General features: G+C 51.8%; 2 protein-coding genes across 7 annotated transcripts; both read right to left on the bottom strand.

Annotated features, from left to right (window-relative positions):
* Nucleotides 1-663: 663 nt before the first annotated feature.
* LOC125088969 (dipeptidase 3-like) lies at nt 664-4,972 on the bottom strand. The gene is made up of 10 exons (XM_047710649.1): nt 4,481-4,972; nt 4,018-4,144; nt 3,413-3,542; nt 3,190-3,331; nt 2,902-2,971; nt 2,601-2,777; nt 2,227-2,311; nt 1,684-1,759; nt 1,100-1,235; nt 664-1,010 (listed from the first exon to the last, which is right to left on the bottom strand). Exons 1-10 carry the CDS (start codon nt 4,771-4,773, stop codon nt 768-770), a joined length of 1,479 nt encoding a protein of 492 aa, XP_047566605.1. The 5' UTR covers nt 4,774-4,972; the 3' UTR covers nt 664-767.
* A 5,407-nt stretch (nt 4,973-10,379) lies between these two features.
* LOC125089930 (dipeptidase 2-like) lies at nt 10,380-18,787 on the bottom strand. 6 transcript variants are annotated; one of them, XM_047712425.1, is made up of 12 exons: nt 18,669-18,768; nt 16,074-16,552; nt 14,908-15,193; nt 14,447-14,573; nt 14,035-14,164; nt 13,809-13,950; nt 13,462-13,531; nt 13,167-13,343; nt 12,753-12,837; nt 12,047-12,122; nt 10,828-10,963; nt 10,380-10,734 (listed from the first exon to the last, which is right to left on the bottom strand). In XM_047712425.1, the coding sequence occupies exons 3-12, from the start codon at nt 15,147-15,149 to the stop codon at nt 10,477-10,479; spliced, it is 1,443 nt and encodes a 480-aa protein (XP_047568381.1). In that variant the 5' UTR covers nt 15,150-15,193; nt 16,074-16,552; nt 18,669-18,768; the 3' UTR covers nt 10,380-10,476. The 6 variants fall into 6 exon arrangements, with proteins under 6 accessions (XP_047568381.1, XP_047568382.1, XP_047568384.1 ...); XM_047712426.1 differs by having other exon boundaries at nt 18,678-18,761; XM_047712428.1 differs by lacking the exon at nt 16,074-16,552 and having other exon boundaries at nt 18,678-18,787.
* Between the last annotated feature and the right edge of the window lie 1,619 nt (nt 18,788-20,406).

Here is a 20,406-nt window from a genome sequence, read left to right as displayed (position 1 = left end):
AGCGAACATAGGCAGACAGAGTAGCAGGCAGAGGCAGAGGGAGAAGCTGGCTCCCTGCCGAACAAAGAGCCCGATGTGGGACTCGATCCCAGGATGCTGGGATCATGACCCGAGCCGAAGGCAGCGGCCCGACCAACTGAGTCACCCAGGTGTCCCGCTTCTTTTTTGTTTTTTAAGATTTTATTTATTTGACAGAGATCACAAGTAGACAGAGAGGCAGGCAAAGAGAGGGTGGAGCAGGTTCCCTGCTGAGCAGAGAGCCTGATTCGGGGCTCGATCCCAGGACCCTGAGATCATGACCTGAGCCAAAGGCAGAGGCCCAACCCTCTGAGCCACCCAGGAGCCCCTCAGTTTCAGCTTCTTAAACACACACACACACACACACACACACGAATCTTTCAGAGACTGGGAACCTACCTATTGTCACATTCCATGATGGCATGGACACTGCACAGAAATGGATTCCTTTGTGCTCTTCTGTGGGTTCAGGCTTTTGGCATAGGAATATGGTAAGATCCCTTTGTGTTTCCCAAAAGAGGCAAAGCTGGAGTCCATTCACTTTGAGCCGCTGAAGGTAGACCTACAAGAGCCCTTACTAACCAGGAGCCCACCAGACCCCACTCCCCTACCCCCTGGGGAGAAGAAAGGACTTTCACACCAGGATCCATACTCAAAAATGTTTATTCTCAGCATATACTTGTGTCTGGATAGCAGGAGGGGCACTTTGTGAGACTTTGCCACAGTGGCCTCAGGGGGGAATGGCCAGGTCACCAGAGATACAGGGTGAGGGCTGAGAATGTGGCAGCAGCCACGGGACCTAGAACAAAGTATGGGGAGGCTTTTGAGGGCCTCTGGAGGACCTGACTGGTTGGCCACTTGGTCACCTCCAGGCGTGTGGCCACGTGTTCACTCTGAGGCTGAGACAGGAGGTGGGAGTGGCAAGACCTGACCACTTGCCTATCTGGAAACTCATCGTCCACAGGGTTCTGCCCACTGTTCTCTTCTCTGACCTGGGGGTGGGAGTCAGCAGTTAGTGGCTTCCATAGCACTCTTCATCTACTCAAACCACTGCAACTTCCTTTTGCCCAGCCCAGCATACCTTTTCTACCTGTCTGAAGACCCGCAGCAGGTTTCCACGAAGGACACCCTGAAGCTCTTCCTCACTCCAGCCGCGAATCAGCAACTCCTCTATTAATACTGGGTATGTAGACACGTCCTCCAGCCCCCGAGGGAACCTGTGTGGCCGTGAGTCAGCCAGCTCTGGAACCTCAGCCCTGATCCTGGTCTAGGGCCCACCATCCCCAATCACAGATGCAAAATTGAAGACCATGTCCTCCAGGCTATTGAATGTCACTTTGGGAGCTCCCTGGAGACTGACTGTGGCTTGTGCCCTGAGCAGATGACTGGCCCAAAACAGATCTGCTGGGCTGGGAGTGGAGCATGTGCTGGGCAAAGGAGGGTAATTAATGAATGTGATGATCTGGAGTGGGAGTGGGTCCACCAGGTCATAGGAGGGGCAGAGACAGCCCAGGAAACAGGCCCTGGGAGTGTAGAGATACCAGGGGAGCTAGAAAACCAGAGCCTATAGACAAGGTCTGAAGGATGGGAGGACCATGGCATGGGAACAGAGACTAAAGGACTCCCTGTTGTCTTGCCCAGGACAAACCCCAGGGAAACACTCACCGACCAGACCCATCATAATTTCCACCAATCCCGATGAACTCTGATCCAATGACTGCTCTGATGTGGTCAAAGTGATCTATGGGGTAGGGGATAGTGGTGGGCAGCATAGGCTGGAGCTAGCCCTGGTCTGGGGAAGCTCAGCCCTGGTCAGTTCTCCTGCCCACAGCACTCCCCACCATGGCAGCTGACTTCATGCAGCCCCTGGCCAGTTGTGAGTTCTGAAGTGGCTCGAGGCTGAACAGTGGACTTCAGAGCTGCACCTTTAGAATTTTTTCTGCCTGGCAGCCACCCTGCCTCTGGGCTCCTTGAGAGCCTGCCTGTCCTATCCAGAGAGGGAAGAGCAAAGAGATTCAGAGACAGAGGCAGTTGCTTCTCCCAAACACACCAGCACTGATTGTGGCCCCAGATCTGGGTGGCAGTGAAGAGTTGTGTCTGCTCCCCTGGGTTGTCAGAGGTCTGCCTGTTGCCCTCCTGGAGCTGTCCCAAGGGCCCCCCATGATCATAGGCTCAAGCTAGAAGGGCATAAGTGGACGTGAGGCTCACCTGCCACAGTGGACACATTAGCAAACGGGTTACACTGAAGCACCCCCATGGACAGCGTCACCATCACAATGCCACCATTCTTCTTCTATAGGGATAAACAAACGGACAGTCAGTTTGGCTCTTCTGACCTGATGGCCTGCCCTGGGCCCTGGGGACCCTGGTAGGACAGTGCTCAGTCCTAGCTTCAGGGGCTGGAAGAGGCTTCACCTCTGGGTCCCTGAGTGAAGCTGATTTGGCTTTGACTTTCAGAGATGGGGGATGGTTAACCAGCCTTGGATCCAAGGATGAGACCTGTGCTAGTAGCTCTGCTCAAGGTCAAGAATGTTTGTATGAAGCAGGACTAGCTCTGGGTTTGAGCTGAGGTAGCTACTCACCAGAAGTTGCAGGATGTCATCGGGAACATTCAGCACACTGTTGCACACGGCCTTGGCAGCTGAGTGGGAGAAGATCACGGGAGCCTTCGACACCTTCAGGGCTTGTCGTACCAAAGTGTCTGATGCATAGGACAAGTCCACCATCATGCCCAGGCGGTTCATTTCCCCTATCACCTTCTGCAGAGACAGTTTTTTTTTTTTTAATTTTATTTTTGAGGTGGGGAGATGTCAAGGACGCACATATGTGCATATTCTGTTTGTAGGGAACAGGTGGGGTAGGGTATAGAACAGGAGTCCTCACCTCACCAAAGCTTGTCAACCCACTGACGTTGGTGTAGAAGTGGTGTTTAAACTTGGTGGAACTTTCTGCCCTGCAGGAGAGCCAGAAGAGGGCAGTTTGTCAAAGGCCACACATCATGGGCAACAGCGCCTGGGGGCTCTGCGGTCCCTCTGTTTGTCCATCCACCCAGAACAAGGTAAGGACCTGGGCTAGCTGCTTTCTGGGAGTGTGGACTCCTGTGTCCTCGCCTCTTTGGCCATTTCCCCACCATGCCGCCTGCCATTGCACCCTGGCTGGCGCTGCGCTTACCAGGGCGTGCTGCAGGTGAAGGTGAGTGCCAGGTAGCGCACTCCCAACAGGTAGAAAGCACGCAACACCGACAGGCTGCTGTCCAGTGAGTGACCGCCCTCCACACCAATGAGGCAGGCCAGCTTTCCAGGGCTGTTCAGACCTGGGAGAGGATGGATAATCAAGTGGTTAGCACCAGAACCACCAGAGGGAGCTCCCAACTGCACCCCATTTGCCAGCCCACCTTCGGCTGACGTCACTAGTTCCAGTTCAGAGTAGGAGGCGCACAGGCGACGAATGAGGTCAATCTGCTCCAGGGTGAGGCGCAGGGCATCCTGGTCCTGGGTCTGGCAGGGGGCGTAGGCTGACCAGAACTAGAGGTAGGCCCCGGGGTTCCGTAGTGAGATTAGGGTGGCCTCCGAAGTCCTTGGCCTGCCACTCTTCCTCAGCCCCCAAGCTACTCTTTTGGGTCAGTGGCCCAGAATGAAATACTGCATGACCCTGTGGTATCCTGATGACTGTGAAGCTTGTTGCCAGCAGTCAGACTGTGGACTGTGGAACACCATGGTCTGCTGTTTGTCCGTGTGCTGTGTGAATGCCCTGAGGCCAATCCACTATATCTTTTTGGCTCTAGCAGCCCCCACACTCACCAGAGATCTTTCTGTGTATCTCCACAGAGCCTGGGCTGGCCTGCCTTGGCCTCCAGTGCTCCCATGTTCCCGGCACCCACATGATGACACACTGTGTGTCCTATGATTCTAATCACCCAGAGGCCTGCCTATCCAGGTTTCTGTGGTCCCAGCACTCCCCAGCAGCCATGCTGTAGCACCCTGTGTATCCCTGTGGTACCTGGGCACCCACGAGGCCTTCCTTAAGCTTGTCCAAGCTGGTCTGGCCACGACTGAAATTTCGCAGGTTAACATCTTGTAGTCTATTCTGGAAAAGCTGTCTCAGGAGCTGGGGCAAATGGTTGTGGCTGGGGACATCAAGACAAGGTTAGGGTTGGAGACATGACCTCCAGGTCAGGAGGGACATGTTGACACACCTGGGCCTGTTCTGTCCCGGCCCACTTCTCCGTGTCACACTGGCAATATGGAAGGATTCCTGAGGTGCAGCTTTGGAGGGAGTACAGGGGGGTACACCAGGACGGGGCGGGGGAGGTATTGGAGGGAGAGGGCCTGGGTGATGGAGGAGAGAGTGCGTCCAGGGGATGCTATGAGGGAGCTTCCTCACTAGCCCTGCATGCTGAGAACCTCTTCCTCAGTTTTGGGCTCTGTCTCCATCCGCCCCCCACCACCGCACCTACACGCACCCGTCCACCAGAGGGAAGACCCGCATCAGGGCCCGGGCGCGTTCCCGCATTCTTGGAGTGCTGGAGGTGGCCGGCGTGGTCCGGGAGCTGGGGGTGACCGCCGGGGTCGGGGAGCTGGCGGTGGCCGGCATGGCCCAGGAGCTGGGGGCTTCTGGTGTGGTTGGAGCTCCGGGGGTTCCCGGTGTGGTCTGGGCGTGGGTTACCCGCCACTGCAGCAGAGATAGCAGGAGCAGGAGACCCAGCAGAAGTCGCTCGCCGAGCGCGGGGGTACCCTCGAGGCCCAGGGGCTGCATGCTGCGCAGGGTGGGACGGGTGGGCAGGGGTCGGTGTCGAGAGGAGGGGCGGCGAGGGGTAGAGCGCGGCGATGGGGTCCCTACCGACCGTCGATTAAGGTGATCCAGCGGCGCGGCCTAGTAAGGAAGCGGGCGGGCGTCAGAACGCTTCCACCGACAGGGGACGACGACGCCGCCTCGCATAGTGGCCGCAGGGGGCGACACAGACTTCCACACCCAGCTCGGAGGGCGCCCCCTGCTCCTGGATCTGACTCCTGCACCTACTGTTTTCCTAGCTCCCGGGACCCAGGGACCGACAGCTCCGAGGCGGGGGCGGGGGGGGGGGGTGCGGGGAAGGCCAGCGGTCTTCCCAATCTCACCCCTAGCCAGACAGGTCGCAGGTCCATGTGGGGTTTTAGTTTCAGGAGTGTGCCCCACCCTGCAATAGGTCAAACATTCCATGAAAAAGAGTAAATTGGATCTGTACTTCTTGACTGAGAGAAAAAATATTTTACGTATTTTTAATAAAAATGAAATATAACAATAATATAATGGAACCATTTTGTTTTAGTATCTAGTATTGAAATTTGCTTCTGTTATGTGCTAATATATGCACAAGGAAAGACTGTGGATACTAAACATTAGTTAGTAGCCATCTTGGAAAAGCTACTCCCTGGTCAATTTATGTCACATTTTTTTCTTTTTGGTAATATGGTCCTCCTGGCTGAGGGATGCCATGGGTGGTGCTGGTAAAGGCTGGCCAGTTTAATAAGAGATTAGTGGAGGCACCACAGCAGCTGAGCCTTGGAAGGATGGGGTCTGGATTGGCAGGGGTTGGAGAGGGCATCCCAGGTTGGACAATAGCCCAGGCAAAGGTTTGGTTTGGACAGGATAGCTGTCTGTAAGGGAGGAGCTGGGAGGTCCTCAAAGGCATAGAATAGTGGGACAAGAATTCTTGCTGGTAAGGGTATGAGGGGGCTTGGTCTGACACATGATTTCATGTGGGAAGAAATCCTCCTTCAAGACAAGGTTGTTTCCAGGATGACCAGGGGCCTGGTCAGTGTAATTCATTGTTTTCTGCAGAAAAAGCGCAGATGCACTGGGAACTGATCTCAGAACTGCATTTGGGTGGCATCTGGGCCTCCTGGGTCTGTACCAGGTCCTACAGTCTGAGAGGGGCCTATAGCGCAGATTAAAATCTGATTCATTTCCCTTCTGTATCTGGACCTGTCACCTATTCTCCCATCTGAGCTCCCTGATAATTGGACCTCCCCTTCTGGGCACCAGGAGAAGGGCCTTGACCTCTGGTCACCACTACCTCCTGTCCTATTCCCTACTCATGCCTGGGGGTTAAGGACTAAATCTGACCCTGCTGCCTCCAGCTTTGGCTCTCTCAGGAGTGAGAGAGACAGAAGGGAGGGAGAATGTTCATTCTGGTCTCTCATATACCAAGCTGTCTTGCTACAGGAGGTTTTCATTTAAGTGATATAAACAACATAATGAATGATGAATTTGCTAATAGTTTATTGAAAGTTCAGAAGTACTGGGATGCTTGGGTGGCTCAGTCAGTTAAGCATCTGACTCTTGGTTTCAGCTCATGTTATGATCTCAGGTTCATGAAACGGAGCCCTGCATCGGGCTCCACACTCAGTAAGGAGTCTGCTTGAGATTCTTTCTCCTTCTCCCTCTGTCCCTCCCGCTCTGCTCTCTCTGTCTCTCTCAAAAACAAATGAATATATTTTTAAAAGTTCAGAAGTATTGCATATACAGCTATTTCCTATGATAGTCTTAGGTGAAAAGAGAGGGCATAATGTTTATAATTAATTTTTAATGTTATCAAATTAATACGTAAACACCATTTCAAATGTCTGGTTTTGGTTTACTAAGTAAATCAGAGTTATACTCTTCCTGATAACGACTGGAAAAGTTGGGCAAAATATAAAAAGGATCTTCCTGAAGACAACAGAGAGTTAAATAAGATACTTTAAAAATTAATTGATGAGGATCCAGCGAGGGTGGAAACCTGGAGATGAGCTTGACTTTTGGGCTTCTCTTCCATAAGGGGTGTTGTGGTCTGAAGAGCCACCAAAGTAAGGGGGACCCTGATGAACATTTAGTTTTGAGTTAGAACACAAAAGAACGCGCCGGGAGAATAAATGAGGGAACCCACCGCAGGCCTGCAGCACCTCTGGTTATTAAGCAATTGTCTCAAGCCCAGATGCAGTCTTCTGTGCTCTGCTCTGTGAGGCTGGGGCTCAAACTCCTAAAACCATATTTTCCAGCCCCCTTGCTGGCTTCCTGGCATTCTGCCAAGAGGGGCTACAGAGGAAACTGAAAGGCAGTTTTTTCTGTTCCAGCAGTGACAGTTAGCTGCAGGCTGTCACAGAGCACCTCATGTTTAGAACACCTGCACCGCTGAGCAAGGTCCTGTCCTCAAGAGGTCTGCTCCCCAGCAGCACAGGGCCCTCCCATAAGCTTCTGTCTCCTACCACCTCTTCCCATTTTTTTCCTAAATGGGCCTGAGCTGGATCAGCTTTGCTTGGAAGGATCTGTAAAAGGATTAAGGTCATCTCAGAGGGCTACTCAGTGTACCCAAAGGAGTCAAGAAGGGAGAGAACAGGCAAAATGAAGAGAAAGCACTATTAAAACTTTCAGAGCAATATTGCAGACTGCAGCCCATTTGGAGCCTGAGGGAAAAGGAAAACATGTGTTCTGATATACATTTTCAATGATGAACTTTTCTAGAACACTAAAATAGTTGAAAAATATTAAAGAACTGAAAGTAGGTGTATTAACTCACACATTATTTTATTCATACCCAAACCAGAATTTATTATAATTTTACTAAACTGGCTTTAATGGAGGCAAGCTCATGAATAAAAGTTTCCTCTTTTTTTTTTTTTTTTGGCTTTGTAAGTTTCTATTTTAATTCTTGTTTGTTAACATACAGCATTTTATTAGTTTCAGGTGCACAATATTATATTGGTTTCAGCAATTCCATACATCACCCGGGGTTCAACAAGTGCGCTCCTTAAACCCCATCACCTATCTCACCCATCCCCCCCACCCACTCGTCTCTGATAACCATCAGTTTGTTTTCTACAGTTAAGAGTCTGTTTCTTGATTTGTCTCTCTTTTTTTCTCTTTTTTCCCTTTGTTTTATTTCTTAAATTCCACACGACTGAAATCATACGGTATTTGTCTTTCTCTGACTGATTGGCTTTATACTCTCTAGCTCCATCCATGTCATTGCAAATGGCAAAATTACATTTTTTAAAAAAAGATCTATTTATGTATTTATTTGATAGAGAGAGAGAGAGAGAGATCACAAGTAGGCAGAGAGGCAGGCAGAGAGAGAGGGAAGCAGGCTCCCTGCTGAGCAGAGAACCCAAAGAGGGGCTAGATCCCAGGACCCTGAGACCATGACCTGAGCCGAAGGCAGAGGCTTAACCCACTGAGCCACCCAGGCACCATACGTTTTTCTTTATAGCTGAATAATACTCCATTGTGTGTATACATGTGCACGCCTGCGCGTGCACATGTGTGTTTGTATGCATGTATATATGCCTCATCTTCTTTACCCATTCATCATTCATTGGACACTTGGCCTGCTTCCATGGTTTTTTAAAGATTTTACTTATTTGACAGAGAGAGAGAGATCAGAAGTAGACAGAGCAGCAGGCAGAGAGGTGGAAGCAGGCTCTCTGCTGAGCAGAGAGCCCAATGTGGGGCTTGATCCCAGGACCCTGAGATCATGACCTGAGCCAAAGGCAGAGGCTTAACCCACTGAGCCACCCAGGCGCCCCATTGCTTCCATAATTTGGCTATTGTAAATAATGCTGCTATAACCACAGGGGTGCATTTATCCCTTTGAATTAGTGCATTTGTATTCTTTGGGTAAATACCCAGTAGTGCCATTGCTGGCTCTGTAGGGTAGTTCTATTTTTAACTTTTTGAGGAACGACCATCTTATTTTCCACAGTGGCTGTACCAGTTTACATTCTTACATTCCTACCAACAGCGTACAAGTGTTCCTTTTTTTCCAGTCTTGCCAACATGTGTTGTTTCTTGTGTTGTTGGTTTTAGCCATTCTGACAGCTGTGAGGGGATACCTAATTGTGGTTTTCATTTGCATTTCCCTGATAGTAAGTGACAACATCTCATAAATAATATTTTCAAAATCTCCCTCTTTGTTTAGCTCATTTTCTATTGAGAGATTGAATGTTTGGCAATTTCTCTTGACCAAGTGAGGATCTTAAATAATTTCTAAATAACTGTAGCCTATGAAACTTCTTTTATAGGATGTCACTGTGACTGGTATAGTTAAAAAAAATTTTTTTAAGGCCATGTCTCAATTTGCATAAAATTGCACTAAGCAAAACCAAGAGTTTGATGTTCAACTGACTGAACTACCCAGGCTTTGAACTATATCATTTGGGGTTATTATGGAAAGTGCTGCTTTAAATATTATTTCAGGGACGCCTGGGTGGCTCAGTTGGTTAAGCAGCTGCCTTCAGCTCGGGTCATGATCCTGGTATCCTGGGATCGAGTCCCACATCGGGCTCCTTGTTTGGCAGGGAGCCTGCTTCTCCCTCTGCCTCTGCCTGCCACTCTATCTGCCTGTGCTCACTCTCGCTCCTCTCTCTCCGACAAATAAATAAATAAAATCTTAAAAAAAAATTATTTCATATGCCTTTTGGAAAACCTATGTATGCATTCCTGTTGGATATATACCTGGGGTGAAATTACTCAGTCATGGGGTATGCATAGACTATTAGTATTAACTATTATTTTTATTAGTCATTATCTATTATCATATTTATTATTATTAGCTGTCATTATTAGCATTAACTATTAATTTTGACTATTATTAATGCAGTTGCTATTATCATTAATGGCCTGGGGATAAGATAGTGTGGTTTTCTAAGTAGCTTGTGCTTCTCAGAGAGGAAGTCCCGGAGGGACATGGGAGGGGGTGGATCCACATCGAGGGAAGTTCAGTCATTGGAGGTCCATGGCCCATCATGTAGCCTGGTGTTTTGGGCTCTGTCCAAATAGGAACAAAGATTATTTGTGATCCAGGCAGGTTCCCTTCTTGGGAATCCGAACCGGAGTTCCCTTCAAGATCCCCAGGTTGTGGGGCGCCTGAGTGGCTCAGTCGTTAAGCGTCTGCCTTCAGTTCAGGTCACAATCCCAGGGTCCTGGGATGGAGCCCCACATCAGACTCCCTGCTCACTGGGAAGTCTGCTTCTCCTTCTCCCTCTCCCTGCCTGCCACTCCTCCTGCTTGTGTGCTTTCTATCTCTTTCAAATAAATAAAAAAAATCTTAAAAAAAAAATCCCCAGGTTGTGGTCAGTGGGTCAGGATGTGGACTGAGTGAGCTATTGAGAGGCAACCCAGAGGAAGATCCATTCTCCCAAAGCTGGAGCATGTGTCATCCACTGTCTTCTTCCAGTGCTGAGCCCAACCATTGGGGTCTTCTTGGCTCATGCTAGTGAGACTCAGGTCTTACTTGAGTAACTGGTGGTTGACTGCAGGGTCCCCACCAACCACCAGAACTGGGATCCTGTGCCACCATCCAACCCCCCCGCCCAGAGAAGGATACTCATGCCTGGTTCCATGTGTAAAACATTTATTTTCAGGAAATGTTTGTGCCTGCATGATGGGGGGAACATTGTGTGGTGTCTGTAGCTGCCATAGTAACATCTGGTAGGATTAACTGGGTTACCAGAACCACAGAATAAGGACTAAACAGGCAGCAATAACTGTGAGGCCTGGAGCCATTCTGGGGGGAGATTTTGACAATGATTGTCTAGGTAACCATTTAGGTGTCCAGTGCTCTGAAGGCTCAGTTAGTTTCTGGTCTGGAGCCAGGTACCGTGTCTGGTGCAGACGTGAGAGAACAGAGCGGCAAGAGCTGCCCAGCTGCTCATCTGGGATCTCATCCTCCAGCGGGCTTTGCCCCTTGCTTGCCTCCCGTACCTGAAGGTACGAGTCCGTGGTCAGCAGCTCCCACAGCACCTCCAACACACTTGCTCAGACCCCTGTGCTACTCTTTTGCCCAGCCCAGCATACCTGCTCCACCTGTCCGAAGACCCGCAGCAGATTTCCGCGAAGGACACCCTGGAGTTCTTCCTCACTCCAGCCGCGACTCAGCAACTCCTCTATCAGAACCGGGTACATGGACACGTCCTCCAGCCCCTGAGGGAACCTGAGTGGCCGCGAGCCAGCCAGCTGTGGAACCTCGGCCCTGTTCCCTGTTCATGACTCAGAACCACAGCCCTCTGTGTCCAGGTCTACTGAACCCTAGCTTTGGTCAGATATGGGAAGGGGAGACCTGAAGAGGGTAAGTGATTCACACCTGCTCGTTATACTGCAGAAGGAAGCTCCTAACCACTTTGAGTCATCATAAAAACTCACTGAATTGTACTGTTAAGATCTATGTTGGGGCACCTGGGTGGCTCAGTCAGTTAAGCATCCCACTCTTGATCTCAGCTCAGATCTTGATCTCAGAGTCATGAGTTCAAGCCCCATTTTGGGCTCCATGCTGGGCATGGAGCTATTTAAAAAACATAAACAAAAAACCACAATGATCTGTGTCTTTCACTGAATATAAAATTTCCCTCCGTTTATAAAAAGAAGAAAAGCTTTTTAAGAACTGGGTTGAGGGGCACCTGGGTGGCTCAGTGGGTTAAAGCCTCTGCCTTCCGCTCAGGTTGTGATCCCAGGGTCCTGGGATCGAGCCCCGCATTGGGCTCTCTGCTCAGCAGGGAGCCTGCTTCCCCCCTCTCTCTCTGCCTGCCTCTCTGCCTACTTGTGATCTCTGTCAAATGAATAAATAAAATCTTAAAAAAAAAATAAAAAAGAACTGGGTTGACCTCCTGCAGGCACAGACCCAGCTGCAGGCAGAGGAAATGCTCAGTTCACACCAGACCTTGCTAAGAGTCTGCTCAGAAGCAGTGGGTCAGGGCACCCTGGCTGGCTTGGTGGGAAGAGCATGTGACTCTTGATCTTGGGGTCATGGGTTGAAGCCCCACATTGCGTTGTAAAGATTACTTAAATAAAACTTAAAAATAGAAGTAATGGGTCTGCTGGCACTAAGGGTGGGCAGATGATGACCTAGAGTGGGGCCAAGGGTTGCAAACAAACAGTAAGGCCCAGGAAATAGACTCTGGGTGTGGGGAGAGGCAAGGTGGGCCTAAAGTTGTGAGGACCACAGTGTGGTGGGCACAGTGACTATCAAGGCCCTACTGTGGCACAGCGAGTCTTAGACAAGCCATAGGGAAGCACTTACCGTCTGACCCCATCATAATCTCCGCCAATCCCAATGAACTTGGATCCAATGATTGCCCTGATGTAGTCAAAGTGATCTGGGGGATGGAGAGTCAGCAGCGTGGGGCTTCCAGGGCAGGGGTGGGATGGGGACTGCACTCTACCAATTCCCCTTCTTGTAGCCTATAGGCCGCACAGGCCAGTTCCTTCGTGGCCTGGCACCCAGTGTGCCAATTTGAGGAGGCTGATGCCAGTTGACTCTAGACTGGAATTTAGATTTGGAGTAGATCCCATTTGGGCTTTTTCTGATCCAGAATCACCCTGCCTCCAGTCTCCCTAAGAACCATGGGGGCTCCTTCCCATGGGTGTGGAGGATGAGGGGGGACAAAGAATACAACTGACAAAGACCACAGAGACTTACGAGGCTGCCCAGTCCCTTGGTCAGAGGCAGGGGCAGGAAGATTTGGGAGCCCCTACAGAGGCACAGATGGTTGGCACCTGGGCTCTATGTCTGAATGCCTCCCTTATACCCGTGAGTATCATAGTTACCAACTCTGTGTCTTCAGTTCCACATGGCACCAAGGTGTTTTATACCATTTATCACTGAGTTTTTAGGAGCTGTGCCTGCAGCCAAGAATGAGTGAGACCACTGGGGCTATACTGAGCCTCCCTGCCCCAAGGCTTCAGGTGCAAATCAGAGCTCTTCAGAGAGCCCAGGCAGGGCTTACCTGCCACCGTGGACACGTTGGCTAATGGGTTGCATTGCAGCACCCCCACTGACAAAGTCACCATCACGATGCCACCATTCTTCTTCTGCAGGGGTGGACAAATGGACACTCAGCTTTGCCCCCGAATCACCCACCTGCCTCTAGGCTCCCGTGAAGAAGGTGTTCAGCTCTGGGTTTGACGTCAAAGGAGACTTCACCTCAAGGTTTGTGTAAATGGAGGAGTCTCCACTCTGGTTGGGATGGAAATGTCTTGCAGTATTTACCGCGTAGAACCCCCACACCTGAGCTCAAGAATTCAGGGGCTACGGACTGTGGGTTTATGGGGCAGAGGTTCAGCCTAGGGTTTGAGAAAGTTGAGGGAACAGGGGCTCAGGTTCAAGGGCTCTTGGTTTGAGGGCCCGGGCAGTCTCTCACCAGAAGCTGTAGGATATCATCAGGAACGTTCCTGGCATTCTTGCACACACCTTGGGCAGCCGAGTGGGAGAAGATCACAGGTGCCCGTGACACTTCCAAGGCTCTCCGAGCCACAGTGTCTGAGACATGGGACAAATCGACCATCATGCCCAAGCGGTTCATTTCCAGCACCACTTTCTGCAGTGACAGGTTGGGGAAAGGGCATCAGGGGTGCACATGCCCATGAATTTTTCTGTAGGGAACTGGTGGGGCATGCACATTCACAGGGGGCAGGGTATGGAGCTAGGATCCTCACCTCACCGAACTTGGTCAGCCCAGTGACGTTTTTGTAGAAGGAATGGATGCCCTTAGCTGAGCTCTCTGCCCTGCAGGATGACCAGGAGGCAGTCTGAATGGTGGCCCTGACTTGGCCACAAGAGCCCACTGAATCCTCTAGACCTGCATCCCCCTGCAGCACAAGCTGGGCTGTGCCTGGCACAAGGAAGTCCCTACTGGGAAGCCAGTCTTGCTCTGGGAACCCCTGCTCCCCTCCCCACTCCAGGGTCAGTGCCAGATCCCAGGGGTAAAGCTTGGTCTGAGCCCCACTGTGATCTCAGGCAGATGCCTGCATCAGTGGACGCATACCATTTACACTGTGCTCACCACGGTGTGTTGCAGGTGTGAGTGAATGTCAGGTAGCGCACACCCAGCACATAGAAGGAACGCAAGACGGAAAGGCTACTGTCCAGCGAGTGGCCACCCTCCACACCAATGAGGCAAGCCAACTTCCGGGTGTTGTTCAGAGCTGGGGACAGGTAGGTCAGAGGGATCACTTTCAGAGGCTGGGGTATTCGGACAAGTCCCTAACACTCTCCACCCATCTGCCTACCTTGAACTGAGGTCACAAGCTCCAACTCAGAATAGGAGGCACACATGCGGTGGATGAGGTCGATCTGCTCCAGGGTGAGGCGCAAGGCATCCCGTTCCTGGGTCTGGCAGGGGACGTAGGCTGACCAGAACTGGGGGAAGGCCATGGGTTGGCTTGGGCAGGGGTTGCTTTCAAGCTCCCTGGGCTTCTCTCCTTCACAGCCCACACAGCAGAAGTGGTCACTTATAATGCATTGCTTGTTCTGTGGTCTGTGGATGCTCACCAAACAAGTTCACTGTGACCCCTGCAGGCCCCAGCATCCAAGTTGTGGTATTTTGGGAGGCCCTACTATAACTGAGTTCCCATGTGACTAACCTGTGGTCTCTGGGGTCCCCACACTCCCTCTCAGCCTTTCCGTCTGTCCTTGTGGTACCTGGGCGCCCACGAGACCATCTCTAAGCCTGTCCAGGCTGGTGTGGCCATGGGTGAAATTGCGCAGATTGACATCCTGTAGTCTGTTGCCGTAAAACTGCCTCAGAACAAGGGGCATGTCGTTGTGGCTAGAGGGAGGGCAAGGCAAGGTCCGGTTAGGGTGAAATGGGTGGGTTCCTTAGGCTTTGGGATCAAGCAGGACCTGGGCCAAGGTTGGTGCGGGGAATGCCCCCTCCAGACCACACTGTCACCAGGCTATACTAGAATCCCTTGAGGACTAGGCTGGGGGTTCTCGACAGGGACGGAATGAAAGAGGAAGGGAAAAGGCACCCAAGGATGATGGGAGAGTGCGTCCAGGGGTGGTGCGAGGGAGTTTCCTCACTAGCCCTGCATGCTGAGAACTCCTTCCCCCGCTTTGGGGTGGGCTCAGTTTCCACCCGCCCTCACGCCGCACCTACGCACCCGTCCACGAGAGGGAAGTCCCGCATCAGGGCTCGCGCGCGCTCCCGCAGACTTGGGGCGCTGGAAGCAGCCGGCTTGGCGCGGGAGCTGGGGGTGGCTGGCGGGGTCGGAGAGCTGGAGGTTCCCGGTGTGTTCTGGGCACGGGTTATAGGCCGCGGCGGCAGCAGCAGCACTAGGAGCAGGAGACGTAGCAGAGGTCGCCGGAGGATCGCGGGGGTACCCTCGAGGCCCAGGGGCTGCATGCTGCTCAGGGCGGCACAGACAGGCGGGGGCCAGTGTCGAGAGCCTGAGGGGTGGCGAAGGACAGAGAGTGGCGATAGAGTCCGTAACGTCGACTCGGACCACGGCAGCGCTGTCTGGCAAGGGGAGAACAGACTCGCAGGATCTCGACCCGGGCGCGCAGAGCATGCGCTCCGTCCGCCCCCAGCCAACCGGACACCACCACCCTCTGGGCAACTCCTCTCCTCTCATCCTTCTCTCCTCATCTCCAGTGCTCCGAGGGACTAACCCAGGTTGCTCCGCTACTGTCTCTAACCTTACTATCCAGGGGAGAAGGCTTGGGGTGCTCCTCCCAGAGAGCAGCGTCTCTCAACCACATCTGGTCCCCAATCTGCCTACATCCTGCACCAGCCACCCTGAGGGCTACATGCAAATGTCTGTGGCCACAGTACTCTGAGCTTTCTCGGATTCCTGCTGCTGAGCCACAGTGAGGGTGGGGTTGGGAGGAGACAGTTCCTGGAAATGAGGGGTTAACCTTGAGGACTTAGCATTCAGGAAGAGGCCCTCTGCCCCCCACCTCTCTCTCCCCTACATTACTTCCTGGCCTACTTGTCCATCCCCTGGGGGACTCAAGCCTGAACCGGGAACTGTCAGGGGCGCCCCTCCCCCTGTCTTCCCCAGTCAGTCTCAGGCAAGAGCTCCCTCCTCAGGAGATGCTACACCTCTGAATGAAGAGATTTTTGGGATGTGAACTGGGCAACCTTGGCGGGTGGGGGGGTGGGGGTGGAGGGGTGGGGGGTGGCTTACTGAACAGAGTAGGAATTCAGCAAGCTCTTTGAGTGGGAGGAAATAAAGTCATTTATAGGGCAGCAGAGCACCCCTCCCCCCATCCCAGCAACATTCCTCCCAGAGCTTCAGGCTGGGCTGTTGGTCAGGGTCCCACCTACCTCAGTGTGGAAGCCTGGTCTTCACTGAAGTCAGATATATGGCTCCCAAGGAAAGGCCTGGCATCTGGGTTCTGAGGCTACATTCGTCTTATCTTCTTGCTCCTGTGGCTCTAGCTCTTCCAGAAAACTAGGCTGAGTTGCGTTCTTCCTCTGTAGGCCCCACCCTCATTCCCAGCCTCAGGCCTTCGCCCTAGTTGCCTTCTCCAGGAACCACCTCCCTATACACACACACACACACACACACACACACACACACACATCCATCCCACATACAAACAGTGGAATTCATCCTCTCCCAGAAGCTCCACCATGGAGAGGCCTCAAGGTCTCTGCCCAAACTCCTTCTTCCCTAGTCTCTCAAGGTTCCACTGTGAACCTTGGCACCCTCTGGAGCTGTTTCACCTTTGGAACCTTCTCCAGGTGGCAGGAGTGACCTGTGCGGGGGTAGTGACCTAAATCTGGAGACCTTGGAAACCACCCTAGAAAGGAAGTGAGGAAAACCCTTCCAGCTTGGGTATATCTGAGTGATTGTGCAGATGATGGTGCCTGATGTAGTCAGGCAGGGGTGAAGGGCAAACCGGTGGCACTGTGCTGGGGGTGGGTCTGCTGACTGCTGCAGCTGGAGGGTTCTCTGGGCAGCCCCACTGCAGAGTGTCCCCTGGGGTATTCCTTGCCCTGGGTGGCTGGTGAGCCCAAGCTCAGACCTGGCTCCCTCCTTTCTCCCCCTATGGCTGGCCAGCCACCCCACGCCCACTTATGAAGCCAGTGAGTGTGGAAAGGGAGGAGAAACTCTTGGACCAGCTGGTCTCCAAGGCAAAAATGTTAGTTTGAGGAATAAACAATTTGTCTGTTCCACTCTTAATTGCCCCCCAGGAAGTGGGAGTATAAACAATGGGGAGATGTAGGGAGGAAATCCAGAATAAATAACAGCTGCGACAGAGAAATAAGAAGGGAGAATTTAAATTTTTTTTAAGATTTATTTATTTATTTGACAGATAGAGATCACAAGTAGGCAGAGAGGCAGGCAGAGAGAGAGGAGGAAGCAGGCTCCCTGCTGAGCAGAAAGCCCGATGCGGGGCTCAATCCCAGGACCCTGGGAACATGACCTGAGCCAAAGGCAGAGAGAGGCTTTAACCCACTGAGCCACCCAGGCGCCCCATGAAGGGAGAATTTAATTTTTGAGGTTAGCTTTTCTCCAGGGACCATATGTCTTACACCCCAAGACTTGAAGGAAACTGTTGCCCAGCAGAGACAGGCAGTGCTGAACCCGAGAAAGTGGGCACCATCTCTGTAGACCATCAGCCAGGGGGAATAATTTTCAGTAACGTTCCACTTCAGTCCTTAAGCTAACTAACACTGCTAGTCATGGCCTTGAGGTGACCATACAAAGTCAACCACAGAAACACAGACATACCCAGACCCTTATATGGTTAGGGACATGTGAATGCTCATACTCAAGGAGCAAGGGGGTTTTAGCCGGGTGGCCTGCTCTTCTTTTTACCTCACCCGAGGCCATCTCTCTATCCTGTCCTGTGCAGAGGGAAATAAACACATACTAATGAAGACTTGTCCCATTTTTTTCTCCCTCCCCCGCCTCCCTCCCTCTCTCTGTCCCTCCCTCCCTTCCTTCCTCTTTCTCTCTCTCTCTCGCTCTCGCTCTCTCGCTTGCTTGCCTTTTAGAAGACTCTAGCATCTGTGGATAGACCTGGACAATTTTGGGGGAGGGACTATGAGAAGTTATCCAGGTTCTGGCAGTGTACACAAGAGGAAACAAGGGGGGAAGCCCAGGGCCTGCCTCCAGAGCTGACCTGAATGTCATCTGTGACACCTCCTACCCTCTGTCCACTTCCCCTTTAACAGCATCTCCAAATCATTCTGGTTCAACCTCCAAACATCTCCCAGGGGTAGTTTCTCCATTCCCACTACCTCTTCCCCAGTTCCAGTCACCTTCATCTCTCACCTCCTCCTGGTCTCCCCACTTTTAGTCCTTTCCCCAACTGAGCAGCCAGACCTATCTCTCTTTGAGAAAAATCTGTCATCTTCTTGCCTAAAGTTCTTTTGTGGCTTCGCATTGCTCTTTTTTTTTTTCTTAAAGATTTTATTTATTTATTTGACAGAGAGAGATCACAAGTAGGCAGAGAGAGAGGGGGAAGCAGGCTCCCTGCTGAGTAGAGAGCCTGATGCGGGGCTCAATCCCAGGACCCTGAGATCACGACCTGAGCTGAAGGCAGAGGCTTAACCCACTGAGCCACCCAGGCACCCCTTCCCATTGCTCTTAGGATACAGGTTTTCCACTAGTTGAAGTCAGAACTTTTGTAAGTCAGAATGGAGTAAAACCATGAGTACCCCAGCTTTCAGAAAGTTTGTGTCATGCCACCTTGCTTTTATGGAAGACCTACATTAGTACCTGTTTTTACTAACCAAAAGAAATCTCTGGGCTCTCTGCTCAGCAGGGAGCCTGCTTCCCTTCCTCTCTCTCTGCCACCCTTTCTGCCTACTTGTCATCTCTGTCTGTCAAATAAATAAATAAAATCTTAAAAAAAAAAAAAGAAGAAATCTGGAGAGGATTTTTGCTTTTAGGAAGAAAGCCATTACCATACTCACATAGGTCTGTCTACCAAATTCCTTTCTTTGGCTTGTCTCTCCAGTCTCAGCAAATGGCATAAACCCCCTTGCCCTCTTGCTTTGCTGCCTACAGCCACAGAGCCTTGTTACGTGTTGTTCCCTTAGCCTCCCACTGGTGGGGCTGCTGAGGCAGGGCCAGTGCAGGAAATCTTGACACCAGGGAGGGGTGTGTAAGCGCCTTCTCTTCTGATTCCTCACCAGTGTAGTGTTTACATAAATCAAGACCTGCCAAGGACGCAGTGGTAGAAGTAGGCTTCTCCTGGGACCAGCTTACTTTTGTGGCAGAGCTGACCCAAGGCCACTGCTCTCCAGTGTATCACAAGAATATTCAGGGAAGAAAACTGTCAGAGTGACAGGCCCCCCTCACACACTCAGAGTGCAGGAGTGGGAGGCAGAGCCAGGGGCTTCCTCAGTCTCCAGCACTGCCCAGGTGATGTTCATCCTCGTTCAGGGCTCCTTGCTGCCCCTCCTTTCTGGCTGTCACTCTGGTTCAGCTGCCACGAGAATGGACAGAGCCAGTTTCCCAAGATGCAACAGTCTCTGTGGCCAGAAGACAGCCTGGCCACCAGGGACACGCATTGTCCAATCACAAAGCTGAGGCTACCCTTCTCGAAGTGGACAACAGGTAGCACATTTCCCTTCTTCAAAAGCCAGCCACTGTCCACCTTGCTGGGAGAAGTGCAGTAAGTACCAGTGTGTCTCTGTCTCCTGTTCCACCCGGCCTCCTTTCTAATCCCCACCTTTGTCTTCCACATCCTTGCCAGCCTTCCTGTCCATCTTGGGTCTCCTGCAGCCAGACTCCGCCTGATCTCAGGCAGTATGGAGGATCCAGTACGCAGGGTTCCCAGAGCAAATCACAGTGGTGTTCTGCAGGCTTGAAGTGTCTGATGGGGCTGCTTCCCAGGACCAGATATTTCCGTCATTTGAGTGTAAAGCTCACAGGGCTTGGGACTCTGGCCCTGAGGTTGGTTTGCCTACTGTCCCATATTCTTGAGGTAGTGCCATCAGCTGGGGGAGGCTGGAGAGGCAGGGACTACAGGAGTTCGACTGAGAAAGGTCCTACAGGGAAGTCCCTTGGATTCATATGACACCTTCTGAACTGTGACATTTGGTCGCCTAGAGAGGGGGGCATATCATGGAGAACTTGGACAGATTCATACCCTCTTTGGTAACGTAATTTCTTTAAAAACGGAAACGTGGATGAGCCTCTCCTATTGCTTGGGTTCAGGCTTGCTGGAACCTTTCCCCCCTCCTCCTCCTCCTTGCCTGGGTCCGTATCCTCTTCACCGCCTTCTGCAGGGGCTAGCCCTGCTGAAGCCGGTCAGTGAACTCAGTGAGGCCATGACCACCCTATTCCGGCCCCACACCTGAGCACAGCAAAGGCTGAACCAACATTCCTCGAAGAGCAAGTCGACTCAGAACTCAGCCAACACCTGCCTTTCCTTCTTTCATAGAGCAAGGGCATGTGACAACAGTGACAATGTTGTCAGAGCAGTCAAAGCTACTATGTGTTCCAGGCTGTGCTACCAGTCCCATGTGCTGTAGTCCATTCCATCTCTTTTTTTTTTTTTTAAGATTTTATTTATTTATTCGACAGAGAGATCACAAGCAGGCAGAGAGGCAGGCAGAGAGAGAGGAGGAAGCAGGCTCCCCGCTGAGCAGAGAGCCCGATGCGGGGCTCGATCCCAGGACTCTGAGATCATGACCT

This window comes from Lutra lutra, chromosome 17 (genome assembly GCF_902655055.1).
Source record: "Lutra lutra chromosome 17, mLutLut1.2, whole genome shotgun sequence".
In the NCBI taxonomy this organism is placed as follows: Eukaryota; Metazoa; Chordata; class Mammalia; order Carnivora; family Mustelidae; genus Lutra; species Lutra lutra.
The sequence above is the reverse complement of the archived record's forward strand: the minus strand, read 5'-3'. Positions and strand labels throughout refer to the sequence as shown.

Coding starts and splice junctions, on each gene's coding strand:
- LOC125089930 (XM_047712428.1), bottom strand. CDS start 15,149: ATGCAGCCCCTGGGCCTCGAGGGTACCCCCGCGATCCTCCGGCGACCT. Junction 13,951..14,034: donor GCTTGTGACCTCAGTTCAAG/GTAGGCAGATGG, acceptor ACCTGTCCCCAG/CTCTGAACAACACCCGGAAG. Junction 13,532..13,808: donor CACACCTGCAACACACCGTG/GTGAGCACAGTG, acceptor GTCATCCTGCAG/GGCAGAGAGCTCAGCTAAGG.
- LOC125088969 (XM_047710649.1), bottom strand. CDS start 4,773: ATGCAGCCCCTGGGCCTCGAGGGTACCCCCGCGCTCGGCGAGCGACTT. Junction 2,778..2,901: donor GGTTGACAAGCTTTGGTGAG/GTGAGGACTCCT, acceptor CTGTCTCTGCAG/AAGGTGATAGGGGAAATGAA. Junction 1,760..2,226: donor TAATGTGTCCACTGTGGCAG/GTGAGCCTCACG, acceptor CCTACCCCATAG/ATCACTTTGACCACATCAGA.